The sequence below is a fragment of the Ahaetulla prasina genome, chromosome 3 (genome assembly GCF_028640845.1).
Source record: "Ahaetulla prasina isolate Xishuangbanna chromosome 3, ASM2864084v1, whole genome shotgun sequence".
NCBI lineage: Eukaryota > Metazoa > Chordata > Lepidosauria > Squamata > Colubridae > Ahaetulla > Ahaetulla prasina.
This window is the reverse complement of record NC_080541.1, coordinates 123,643,747-123,657,892: the sequence shown is the minus strand read 5'-3', so window position 1 is coordinate 123,657,892 and position 14,146 is coordinate 123,643,747. Positions and strand designations below refer to the sequence as shown.

At 36.3% G+C, this 14,146-nt stretch overlaps 2 protein-coding genes across 5 annotated transcripts in view; one reads left to right on the top strand and one right to left on the bottom strand.

The window, feature by feature from the left end:
- The window catches only part of ANGPTL1 (angiopoietin like 1), a 40,491-nt gene extending 37,418 nt beyond the window's left edge, over positions 1 to 3,073 (top strand). Inside the window, exon 6 of the transcript XR_009154104.1 lies at positions 2,906 to 3,073. The gene's annotated coding sequence lies outside the window, so the exon portion shown is untranslated. The remainder of the gene's footprint in view (positions 1 to 2,905) is intronic.
- The window catches only part of RALGPS2 (Ral GEF with PH domain and SH3 binding motif 2), an 86,853-nt gene that overhangs the window by 62,589 nt on the left and 10,118 nt on the right, over positions 1 to 14,146 (bottom strand). For all 4 annotated transcript variants that reach the window (XM_058174754.1, XM_058174752.1, XM_058174755.1 and 1 more), the window contains 3 exons: positions 8,064 to 8,198; positions 4,888 to 4,995; positions 2,314 to 2,364 (listed from right to left, as the gene is read on the bottom strand). In XM_058174754.1, the coding sequence (XP_058030737.1) occupies positions 2,314 to 2,364; positions 4,888 to 4,995; positions 8,064 to 8,174 (270 nt within the window). In that variant the 5' untranslated portion in view covers positions 8,175 to 8,198. The remainder of the gene's footprint in view (positions 1 to 2,313; positions 2,365 to 4,887; positions 4,996 to 8,063; positions 8,199 to 14,146) is intronic.

Here is a 14,146-nt window from a genome sequence, read left to right as displayed (position 1 = left end):
ATAGAATAGAACAGAACAGAATTTTTTATTGGCCAAGTGTGATTGGACACACAAGGAATTTGTCTTAGTACATATGCTCTCAGTGTACATAAAAGAAAAGATACGTTCATTAAGAATCATAAGGTACAATACTTAATGATAGTCATAGGGTACAAATAAGCAATCAGGAAAGAATCAATATCAATATAAATCGTAAGGATACCAGCAACAAAGTTACAGTCATACAGTTATAAGTGCAAGGAGATGCGTGATGGGAATGATGAGAAGATTAATAGTGCAGATTTAGTAAATAGTTTGACAGTGTTGAGGGGATTATTTGTTTAGCAGAGTGATGGCGTTTGGGAAAAAAACATTCTTGTGTGTAGTGTTCTGGTGTGCAGTGCTCTATAGCGTCATTTTGAGGGTAGGAGTTGAAACAGTTTATGTCCAGGATGTGAGGGGTCTGTAAATATTTTCACAGCCCTCTTTTTAACTCGTGCAGTATACGGGTCCTCAATGGAAGGCAGGTTGGTAGCAATACATGCATGTATTTATATTGTAAAGAATAGCAAATGTTTATACTAGAAAAATTATTTACTGTTATCCACAATTATTTGTCAACTTTTTTATACTGCCTGACTTCCAGCAACTTTGGGCAGTTCACAAAACCATAAAAAAAGGACAAAAGGTGACACAAACTGGGCAATTATTTCTGATGCAAGAACAGCAATCTTCAGAATATTAATAACTAATTAAATTAGCTAAAACATTTACATAACTGCTCATATTGTACCAAACTCTGGGAGGCTCACAGCCAAAAAAGAAAACATCCATCTACAATAAATAATAAAAAAAAAATCAAAAGACCTGACACCATAGCTAAACTTTCCCATGCAGCACAGAAGTTTTTTACCAATCTCAGCCTATCTCTTATCCTGGGGGAAAGCCAGGTCTTAAGTGCTTTCTGGAAGATTAAAAGGGTAGGGGGTTAAAAGGTTAAAAATTCAAGGGGGAAAATGTTCCACAGGGCAGGGGCTACCACATAAAAGGATTGCTTCCTAGGTCCCTGTAAGATGGCAAAATTTAAAGGAAAGGATTAGGAACATGCCCACCTTTAACTTGTTGGATGGGCAGGTCTCCTTAGGGATAGGCAGTCCTGCATATAACCTGGTGCCTTGCTATATAGGGCTTTAAAGGTAATAGCCTGTGCTTAAAATGCAGAAGGTAAAATTTCTGGCAAGGACATGGCATGCTAGATGAAGGAATGAGGAATGGCATTACAGCTGAAACTGGTAGTTGTAGGACTTTTAATAGCTTTTTAAATATTAAGAAACTTGGGAACAGCAAGTTTGATAGTATTCTCTGGCTAAGTTTCCTTCTATACTTCAGGTATGACTTTGAGGATTTTGCAGTTTTGGGAATAAATGGCAAAGGGGTTATTAGGCTAGATATAGATGTCATTTCTTATAACCTTTAATGGACTTTTGCTAATCAGAAGTGAACGATGACATTTTAAGAATTTGTCTATACATAAGTGATGAGGTATGGGATAAACTTGTACTTTTAAGAGAAAATGATCATTCAAATTTATATTTATTGAGTCAAAGGAGGTCATTACATTTTTATACATGTAGTCCTCAACTTATAACAGTTCACTTAGTGACTGTTTGAAGTTATGACACTGAAAAAAGTGACTTATGACCATTTTTCAGACTTATGACTGTTGCAGCATCCTCATGGTCATGTGATTTACATTAGGATGCTTGACAACTGACTTACATGACTGTTGCAGGGTCCCTGGGTCATTGATCACTATTTGCAACCTTCTGAGAAGCAAGTCAATGGGGAAACCAGATTCACTTAACAATCAGGTTACTAATTTAACAACTACAATGATTCACTTAGTCGTAAAGTGGGGCAAAACCCACCAAATTTCTCACTTAGCAACATAAATGTTGGGCTCAATTGTGGTTGTAAATTGAGGACTATCTCCATTTCTTTTTATATATATGCTTATTTTCTTTCTTTATTCTTTCTTTAATTATTGCTATAATCACTGCATATTTAAAATTAATTACTAATATTTTCTATACCACACTGTCTACCCACCTAATATAATCTATAAGAATATTTAAGCAGCAAAAATACATTATATTGTATGTTTTACTTATCTAGCCATTGAAATGTCAATCATTAAAGCTATTAAAGCAAAAGGAAAGTACATTCTATATGCATCTGCCATATATTAAAAGTAAATTAAATATGGAAATCATCATAATAAAACTTGAACTTGTTTTTTATCGAATTATTTTAAGTTTTCTATGAAATACTCACCTCTGGTTGAATAGCTTTAAATACTGGAATATCCATGAGTGTAATCTGGCCCTTAAATCAAAGTAATATGAAAATTAAAATTATGTTCCTTATTTCACAACTCTGTTCATTTGATTATTTAATGCTAGAACAATTCCTAGCAAAATGATGTTTCCTTACCTATATCAGTGATTACAATTATCATTCTAGGGTAAGGAAGAAATGAGAGCAGTACTGAAAAAAAATTCAGGAAAGTGTTCCTTAGTAGAAGCAGCTTAGATGCTGACAATTCAAAAAAGAAGGTATAACTTAATTTCACAATATCCATAGTGATCAACCAGAATTATTAATACTAGTTATTATTAGAATTACCGTACTAAGAATTCTAGCTGACTGGGAAGACATATTATTTCCACTCAATTGCTACTGCCTGTTAAGACTATAAAGAAATAGTCATATTATATCAGGAATGTTTGCTTGTAAATTAGAAACACAGAGAGGATTTTGTTCTTATCTTAAAAGTCTTGGCATCTTAATTACTACATCAAACCATTAATATATTTCAAAACAATATTTGTATTCTCACTTGGCATTTTCCTTTTCAATTTTACAGGACAGTTTTGCAGAATAATCACTCTAAGCATGGAATTGTGATGGGCTTCACCCCAAGTAAATGAATTTGATCACAAACAGTTCCCATTGGTACATATTCTTTTATTTGTAGGTATCTACCATTGAAGGTCAAGCTGAGCTCCTGTTTATGACACTTACCCTATGTTCTGAATGCTTTAGACATTGCTCAGTAAGAAATCACTATGGACTGCCGTGTTCATAAATAATTATGAATGTATTTACTATTTTGAAGTATATCTGATTTCAGCCACAAAATTCTAATCTGAAGAAATTAAATTCTCACATGCATATAAGAGAGAATTCTCATAGTAATTATCCTGTAATATTTTAAACCTTTAGAGCCCTTAAAAATAAGGATTCTCTGAGGTAAGACTGAAAAAAAGGAAGCTTGACTTCTAGTGCAAAAAACAAACTCTAAAGGCCACAGATTCTTTATTTTTCTTTTCACCAAGGTACAAATATAACATTATTTAAATACAATGCTATACACGACCAATTGAAACGGTAGTGATTGAGAATTAGGAATATATTCTCAACACAGCAAAACTGTACAAAAATTGATAGCATCCAGGCTAATGTAAAAGGATTTCCCATTCCATTCAGAATGTTCTTTGAATCTCAAAAATACTTTTGCAGAAGAATGGTGAACATTCTGCTTATGTAAGTCTGGATACAAGTCATTTTCTTTAAAAAAAAAGGGGGGGTATACAGTAATGTTGGTATCCTTAAAGTAGTTAATAAGAATAGTTTGAGTTTTGATTTGAAAGTCTATATTGATTTTAATTCTAGCTAATAGTCAATTGTGATAAAGGACAGCACTGTCAGAGAAAATTATCTTCCCATATAAAGTATTACTAAGTTTCTCTTAATGCAGTGTATAGGAGACTTCTATATGAGTCTTCATTCCACTGATACAGAGTACCCCAAACCCTCTTTTAATAATAATAATAATAATAATAATAATAATAATAATAATAATAATAATAATAATAATAATAATAATAATAATAATAATAATAATAATATTATTTTAATTTGTATACTGCCCTTCTCCCGAAGGACTCAGGGCGGTGAACAGGCAGGTAAAATACAAATATACACAATAGTTAAAACAACCCTTAAAAAACTGATTAAATTAGCCCAAGTATTAAAATAACTTACACCCCTATAAAATTACAAAAATTTTAAAAACCCATTGAATTCAATTAAAATCTAAAGATAAAAATCAAGCTAGTCCAGCCATACGAAATAAATAGGTTTTAAGTTCGCGGCGAAAGGTCCTAAGGTCAGGTAGTAGTCGAAGTCCGAGGGGAAGTTCGTTCCACAGGGTCAGAGCCCCCACAGAGAAGGCCCTCCCCCTGGGGGCCGCCAGTCGACACTGTTTGGCTGACGGCACCCTGAGGAGTCCCTCTCTGTGGGAACGCACCGGACGATGGGAGATAGAGGCCGGCAGTAGACGGTCCCGTAGATAGCCCGGTCCTAAGCCATGGAGCGCTTTAAAGGTGGTAACCAATACCTTGAAGCGCACCCGGAAAGCAACAGGTAGCCAGTGCAGTCTGCGCAGGATAGGTGTTACGTGGGAGCTCCGAACCGCTCCCTCAATAACCTGCGCAGCCGCATTCTGAACTAGCTGAAGTCTCCGGATGCTCTTCAAGGGGAGCCCCATGTAGAGAGCATTGCAGTAGTCCAGGCGAGAGGTCACGAGAGCATGAGTGACCGTGCATAAGGCATCCCGGTCCAGGAAGGGACGCAACTGGCGGATCAGGCGAACCTGATAAAAAGCTCTCCTGGAGACGGTCGCCAAATGATCTTCAAAGGACAACCGACCATCCAGGAGCACGCCCAAGTTGCGTACCTTCTCCATCGGGGCCAATGACTCACCCCCTTGAAGAAAGAGAGTTACAATTTGCTAAAAGTAGGGCAAAAGGATTATTAGATTAGGAACATTAGTTAACTACTTACTGCATATTCCTCAGGTGTAACTTTCAGAACATCAAAAACTACTGCATCAAAACTTTTCTTCAATTCAGTAGAACCTTTGTCACTCAATGATTCTGAGCTGCTACTCTTCTGTCCAAGAAGAAATAAGTTATTTCAGTACAAAAATGTTTTTAAAGGAGTTCCTAAGTGGTTTTTAGGAGAGATTACTTGCATATTATTTTATCTATTCAGTAGCAAATTAAAAATTGTCTGGCGATTTGTTAACTTTTATCCCTGAAAGAGATATTAAGAACCAGTACATGTATAGACTAAAGCAGTGGTGGTCCATGAGAAAATTTTGGTGGTCCGCAGAAAAATTATTTGTATTTTTATATTGCACTAAATACTATTTATCTTCGTAAAAAATTCATATTAGTAGTCCTCGGGATTTAAAATTATGAATTTAGTGGTCCCTGAGGTCCAAAAGATTGGTGACCCTGGACTAAAGTGCTAGGATCAGATCAGAGACCTAGATTCAAGTTCACATTAAGCTAGATAAACTAACTTGATAGCTTTGGGTCAGTCACTAGTTTTTAAACATTCTATTTCACACCATTTTTGATATGAACATAATACTGGAAAAATAAATGATACCCAATTAAATCTTTGACCTCAGGCCAGCCATCTGAGACTATCAAGGTTTGGTCCCAGCGTCTAGAAGCTGTGTAAATTTGGATGGGGAGGAGCAGCTCCTGCTAAAAGAGCATGCAGAAGTCAGCTGTGATCATGAAGGACTACTCCATACAATTCAATCTGGTGCACCAATTGTGCACTAAATCCAGGGATCCCTAAGATAGTCACCCCTGAATAAAAAGCAGCAGATTTAGGATGAGCTTCCCCAAATATTTCTCTTATTTAAACCCCTCCCTCCCCAGAAAGCCACATTTTTTTCAATAAACAAAACAAAAGAAACTGGGAGGGACAGATTTGTTGATCTCCCCTCCCCATTTAGGTGCTAAAAATAAAGCCTTTGCCTCTGCTTTCCAATTTCTAACTCTTTAAAAATTTTTACCTCAACTCCAACTGAAGAATAGAGGAACAAAGCAAGCAAAGAAAGAAAATTTTTCTGCAGCTTTTTCTCCTGAACTGGAGAAAAAAAAGCATCTCCAAAGGTAAGCTAACTAGTGCAACAAAATAGAGAATATTGGGTCTTTGCAAACTTTAGCTGTCTGTCTAACTGCCTCTAAAGGCAATCTACAGTCTAGCCTTTAAATCCTCCCAGGATCTCCCCCTTCCCTGAGTTCCATTTAACAATCTGTGCATTCATTTAACAATGCACTGGAGAGAGCAGGGATGGCTGGTTGAGGCAGTTCATTTAATGTTGTCCCAAATTCCAACCCTAATGGGCAGACTCCATTACAGTTGTAACTTGAGGACTACCTATACTTAAGGAATTGCCCATCACCCATAATATTGCTCAGCTGATTTGATCTTGTAGGATTGATATGTTCTGGGTTTGTTTGAATTATCTATTGGGACTTTGGAAGTGCATCATCTCTATAGGAGAACCTGTATTATTCTAGAATAAGGTTCCAACCAAAGTTTGGATGGCCCCTACTCTGCTGTTGTTTAGGAGAGATGTGAAGACCTGGCTCTTCAACCAGGCCTTAGGCAAAGGAGAGAGAGAGAGACTTCTTTTCTTTATTCTATCTGATTTGTCATTCTTGCCATCTTTTATCTTTTATTGGTATTATAATTTATGTGAGCCCCCCAGAGTAATAAGATTTGGGCAGCATATAAATTTAATAAATTATTAAATTAAAGAAATGCTATAGATGCTGTTTTGAAGATAGAACTGAATTCCACTGAATGTACAGAAATTAAAATGCTTTACTAAAAACTAAGTCAGTGGAATTAAACTAGTAAAAACCTTTTTAAATCTCTAATTCTTGTGTCAAGCTAATCAAAATATATTATACAAGTCTTCTAAAACAGCAGTCCCAACCTTTCCAGCTTTGCAGACCAGTGGGGTGGGGTTGGGGAAAGGGGATGGTTCCACATAAGTGGTGGGTGAGCATGCACACCTTCCACTTGTGCAAATGGAGCTGTGCGCATGCTTGCCTGCATGTTCGCCCAGGCCACGGTCTGGTAGTAAGCTGTGGCCTGGGGATTCCTGTTATAAAAGAGCCATGTTCTCTCCTCTCTTTCCCCTCACATAAATTGCAAATTCAACTTGCACAAAGAATCAATCAATAACAACACTCCTTTTTGGTAAAAACCATTAACATGCAGACATATTATTGATACAATCACTGTCTCTTGATTGTTGAGATAGTTTTCCTATTAGTGACTATTGTGTTACATTTTTACTACTTTTGATTATCAATGGGCAAATTATTCACCTAAATTGTCAAATGCTATCTGATAACTTCTAGTAGGTAATTCTGAATATTTCAAAATAAAATAATGTTTCAAATGAGATCAAACTATATTTTCAGTTATGTAATTTTCATTTTATTATATACACTCCCCCAAATCTAATCAGTGAAATTACAAGAGGTACAGTCAGAAGACATGGCTCTCCTAGTTGCAAAGAACAATACTGTATAATCATTTTAAAAACAAAACGAAGATGTCCATATAGGTAATCCTTGGTTAACAACTGGTTGCCTGGCAACTATTTCAAGTTACAGTGGACCTGCCAAAGTGTACTTATGATCTGGTTCTGGAGTTTTAGTCACTGTACTCCTCCTACGGTCTCATGAATGAATTTTTGGCGCTTGGCAAAAGCAGTTCACGTTTATGGCTGTTTGCAGCACATTTTTTGCCACTTTATGGTGTTTATTTCCTGTTACTGACAAAAAACACTCATTGGATAAAATGGATTTAACAACTACATATTTCACTTTAATGACCACTGCAAAAAAGGTAAAAAACTGGGCACAGTCACATGGTTTAACAGTTGAACCACTGTCAAAATTTATAAGCATAATTTTAGTTTCAATTACAGTCATATTCAAGGACTACCTGGATTGTTCTTTGCTTACATATTTTATACTGTAAATATGCCTTATAGTTTTATAGCACAGAGGAATTCTCTGCATACCATAATATTTAAACTTTCCCCCCCTTCTATACTATATTATATATGATTATTATGGACTTATTCTGTTATTATTTAAGTTGACTGCATAAGGCATTCATTATTTCTTCCTTACCTCTGAAGCAGTAGCTACAATATTAATATTACTGGTCTGTCCGTTCATTAGGGCCATACTGTTTGCACCATTGGCCTTCTGCCCTACATTTGCAGAAGGGGCTTTATTCATTGACGTTCACCCAAGTTATCATTCCTTAAAAGAGAAAAGTAATGTTAAGGATGCATATGCCTCATAATACAGCTCAACATACTTTTGCTAATAGCAAAATTATCAAAAAATCTAATTTAATGCAAAATACAGTCAAATAAAAAATTTACATTATATCATTATATAAACTATAATTCAGTTAAATCCTTGGGAACTTTAATCAAAACAAACAGCAGCAAATTCAAACTAACAGTACATTACTTTAACGACCATCTGAATCCAGTAAACACGAAAAATATTAGATCTGGTTGATGCTATTATTACAAATGCTAATATATTTTATTTATCTCTATGATGTTTATACAGTTTAAGATTTAAATATCTACAGCATTGGTGCTTCTGAGTATTTAATTAATTTATTTTAAAATAGTTCTTCAGCACTATATTACTCAAACATATTCTTTGTCTTGTCTTGAGTATTTTCTCCATCTTTTCTACAGTGGAATTTCTATAGCAAGTGGCTATCAAAGGACAAAATATGGAAAATGCTTCTCTGTACTACAAAGTTTATTAGCATTTTTCATTATATTGGACAGAGTGGATTTGATCAGATTAAAACTCATTTTAGAGCTGAGGATTCACAGATTTGGAGAATGTAGTACGTCCAACTGTTTCTAGTGTTAGATAGATCTAGTTTCTTTACATTTTGGATAAGTGGGCTGGATACGATATTAGTGGATATCTTGATTCTATATGACCAGTAATAGACATTGCAGATATGGAAGTAAATAGGCAACAGGACATGATACGAGAACTGTACAATATGAGAGTAAATGCAGTGATCCTTAAAAGTTTGTAAACTGAATTTTCAATATTTCTACACTCAGGTAGTCATCAACTTACAACTTACAACTATAATGGAACCTACCGATCATAGTCACCCATGTAACCTGATTTTTTGCAGTGGTCATTAAATGAATGCCACGGTTATTAAGTGAATCAATGGTCCACAGTAGGTAGGTTTTGCTGAAAGCCAGAATGAATGCTTTTTGGAAAAACAGTTGCAACTGCGGAATTCTACTAACTGCTATAAATGCAGACCAGGGGAGGGAGCTAACAGAACTTTGGGACTAGGCCTTAAGTACCCCTATAGAGGTCTGTGGTAACTTTGAACAGTCATTAAGCAACCAATCATAAGTCAGAGACTACCAGTAAATATGACTGAAAAATGTGATTTGCTCTTTACAGACGACTTAAAATTAGATAAGGAGAACCCATTTAAACAAATAAAAAAAAGACATTCATTTATTTATTGACAAAAATGAACCAAATCACATACTTAAAACAATATAATATAATGAGAAAATTACAATTTAAAACAACTTAATATAAACAGAAATTTAAAATTCAATAAATACTGGAGCAGAAAGAACTTTGTGCCAAAGCAATGGCCTAAGCAATGAAGTTTGGGAGGTGCAGGGTGGACATTTGCCATTTTTTCCCTTGCAGTTTTTCCGTTATACAATAGCTGCAAGGGGAAGACAATTATGGGTAATCAGAAGTGCTAGCTTCCAAATTTATGAAGTTTAAAGACTATTAAGTATATAAAGGAATGAAAGTTAAGGATCTGTTTTGCCCTCTCTTGATTTTACAGTATTGTACAGGTAGTCCTTGACTTACAACCATTTGTTTAGTGGCCATTCAAAGATACAACAGCACTAAAACAGTGACTTATGACCAATTCTCACACTTTTAATCATTGCAGCATCTCCATGGTCACATGATCAAAATTTGGGTGCTTGGCACCTGGCATATAGTTACAACAGTTGCAGCATCTGGGTGTCATGTGATCAACATTTGCAGCCTTCCCAGTCGGTTTCTGACAAGCAAAGTTAATGGGGGAAAACAAAGTTGCTTAACAACCACATGATTCACTTAACAACTGCAGTGATTTGCTTAACAATCCTGGCGTGATTCTCTTAACAACTGCTTTGTTTAGCAATGGATATGTTGGGCTCAGTTGTGGTCGTAAGTCAAGGACTATGTGTATTGTTATCAACTTTCAAACATATTTTTACATATATATGTGTGTGTATATCACACTAATCTCTATTCTGAAGGAAGAATAATTTCAAAATATTCAACATAAATATACTATCAAACTAATAGCAAGTAATTCTTTAAGACTGGGAAAGTCTGATTATATGCAAAGTTCAAAATAAAAATATCTTCTATTAATGATGTCTACTACATCTTGAACCCTTGACAGTTCAGGGAGCTTAATTTAGCAGATTTTTCTTAAGTTTTTTAAAAACTTGGTACAGGGGAGGAAGCTATGACTCCAACGCCTCCAAAGGCGTTGAAAGTTACAAGGTATGTGTTTGATGAAAGAATGACGCTAGTGTGGATAAGATAAAAATTTATTTTTGCTTTCTGAGACATAGTTCTAAGGCATAAAATAGTTTTTCAATTGTTTATTGCAAAAAGACAAAAGAAATTGGCATGAACATTGACATCTTGCTAACAATGTGGTCTGAGCATTATGGGTTGCCCACTTGAAATGTTGCGATCAAACATGAAAGAAACAAACATGAAGCTGCTTTTAATAAGGGAAAGAATATGGAACACATCTAAATAATATTTCTGGATGTAAATCCTATATCCAAGCTCTCTGGTTCAAGAATAAAAGAATTTAATCGATCAGCACTAATAATGGAAAATTAAATTAATATACAAAATTCTTGGTTAACTATAGTAACTGGGACTGGTTTTCTCATTACTGAGCTATGCTTGTAAAGTGTATAAAGCATGCAGTTGTAAATCAACCCCAAAGAAGGTGGCACAAAAGGCCCCAGCTGGGCATGTAGGGGCAAGTGGTGGGTGCAGCTAGCATTAGCAGGCAGCCAAAAGGGGAGGTATTGGGGAAAGATAGGCAGATGGTGGGATTCAACAAGAGGCACTCCTTTATTTTACTGAGACTTGGGACTGGGAGGTACCAAGCTAGGATTAACTTGAATTGGGATGGGTCCTTACCTAATGGCCAGTAGGATTTGATTAATGACAGCAACGAGGACTGCTAAGCGATGGGGAATAAGAATCTGTTAATATAGCCTTAAAATAAAGTAGAATTAGTTCATCTAGTAGTGTTTCCTATCTGGTTAATCTGGGAGGGCTGACGTCAGTATTGCAAGTCTGAAAGTACAAACTTCTCGCAGCTACTTTTAATTCCTTGATCCACCAAGTCAGATTACCTCTTAGTTTCTTTCTCTAGGAGCTCCTACCTCTTTTGTTTGTTTCCTGGGCAGCCTTTCTTCCCCTTGTTTCTCAAGGTCATCACACATTCCATTACATCTGGTGTGTGAACAGTGGTCATTAAGTGATCTCACACATTGTTAACTGAACAGAGTCCACAGAAGGATATTTCAGGGAAGGTGAAAGAGACTCTGGTAGGCTCAACTGAGGAGCTGAAAACCCTCCATGCCAAAATACCAGCAGTAATAGAGTTCAGCCTCTGAGCAGAGACATTTGCATGTGGCCTGTACTGGGCCTCCCCTAATCCCTTGAGGCACCCTGCACTCCTTTCCTTACCACACTGCTTCTTCACTCAGGAGCTTAAAACCCTCCCAATTGAAATCCAAGCTGATGTCCTGCCTTCATCTACCTAAGGTACCCCCACTCTCTGTACTTACGATGCTGCCTCTGTACTATGCTTAGATTTTGGGCCCCTCTCATCTCTGGAGGCTGGTTGAAAGAGCTACTTGTTAAAAGTGGAACTCCTCTGATGAGTTGCAGAAATAGAGTTCAAATCTTCAAGATTTCGGCTGTTTTTGCACTCTGCCAAAGAAGTTCATCTCCCCTCCATGTGCAAAAGGACTCTTTCAATGGAGTGCAGAAACAGAGCTCAAATCTTCAGGATTTGAGCCCCATTTCAGTACCCACTAAAGGAATTCAGATCCCCTTAGTAGGCAGCTCTTTCAGTCAGCTACCAGATATGAGAGGGAGTTCTTTCTGTGGGTAGCCGCAGTCTTAAACCTTCCCCACTGACTTTCTTGGAAAGTCAGCAAAGATTGAAAATAGCAATCACATGGTTGCAGGGCATTTGGCAACTAGTCATAAACCTGAACAGGTTGTCAGGCAAATAGATCTCAATCACATGACAGCAGGAGTGATAGTACAACATTTTATAACAACCAAACAAATGATTGTTAAGTCAAACACTGCAGGTAGTCCTCGACTTACAACAGTTCATTCAGTGACTGTTCAGTTACATTGGCATTGAAAAATATGACTTATGGTCATTTTTCAGTTACAACCTTTGCAGCATTCCCATGATCATGAGAACAAAATTCAGATGATTGGCCACTGGTTCAAATTTATGACTGTTGCTGTGTCCCAAGGTCATGTGATCACCTGCCTAAGAAGAGACAAAAGGAAGATAATGCAGCAAAATGGGTGGCAAACCAATTTAATGAATAAAAAATAACATAATGGGAATAAATACAGTGAAGGACTCAGCTGCTCTTATGGACATGGTTATTCCAGGGGCTACAAACTTCCCTTCTTTCTGGTTACTTCAAGAGTGCATTAAGGGTAGGATATAAAGGAACAAAAGCATGCAGTAAGAAAAAAAACAGCAAAAGCATGCAGAGCACAGTTTTAGCAATTCTTGGCAATTATTTTACTAGCAGTGGTCATAGGAAATGATTTTCCTTTCTGTGTAGCAAGGTAACATTTTGTACCTGTTTTCTGTTCTCCTCTCATTTTACAGACTGCATTCTCTAGATCACAAGATCAGGTGAAAGGAGAGAGGAGAGTTTAGAATGAGCATTCAGCAATTGTTTGAACCGCCCAGCTGCCTTTCCACAAGGATGCATTGAGGGATTCCTATATAAATGGACTACGTAACAGCACATGAAGGATTGAGTCAATTAAACCCTTACAAGGAAAGCTTCCCTTAGTAATAGGAACCTTTATTAAAATTTCCAATACAATAATGCAGAGGGAAAGCTACTGAATCTGGCCCTAAAAAATAATCTTAAATATGAGGGAGAAATCAATAAATTGATGTAATTTGCTGATATCTGGGAAGATTAAACCATGTTGAGATAGATTTAGGAATAAAATCCGATTCTGATGACCAACGTCAAGAGCTGTTTTTAATGGCTTTCTTAGCCTGAGAATTCAAGAAAACATGCAGACCTAAAAGAAAGGCCACAAGCAGAAAGTTTTTAAATTTTATTTATATGTATTTATATCCCACCTTTATTATTTTTATAGGTGTAGACAAACATACCTAATAACTCTTTCCTCTTCCTAGTTTCCCCAGAACAACCCTGTAAGATGAGCTGGACTGAGAGAGTGTAACTGGCCCCAAATCATCCATTTGGCTTTCATTGCTAAGGCGGGATTAGAACTCATGAGTTCATGCTTTCTAGCCTGTTGCCTTAACCACTAGACCAAACTGGCCCTCCATTAAGATTATTTGGGACCACAGACATTGAAATTTATCCAACAAAATGGGTGGAATTTGTCCAAATAGAAAATAGTGGAATTCTTCTCATTGGTCAAATTCTTAACTTGACCTTCTTTTGGCTAAACTCAATCCATAAAATCACACTGGATACAATCCTTGGGCATATACAGTGCTCTGATAAATTTACTTTGCATCACTTCCATTGACCTATAGGTAGGGACCTAACCAGGAATCATAAAGTAGCTGAGCTGGAGATTTAGCTGTGAATACTTTGAAAATTGCAGCGATACATTCTCTACTTTTAACATGAAAAGAAAAAACTATTTGAGCTTTAACCAAAGAACCACTCCCTGACCTCATTACACCTAGATGATCAAAATGGATAGGCCCATGTTAAAACCATGTTCATTAGATCACCAAGTTTTAGATCAAACAGTTAAGCAAAGAATCTGTTCTTGCCTCATTCATTTTTTGGGTATATCAGCAGAATGTAATTAATTCGTAACACATAATTCAGAGA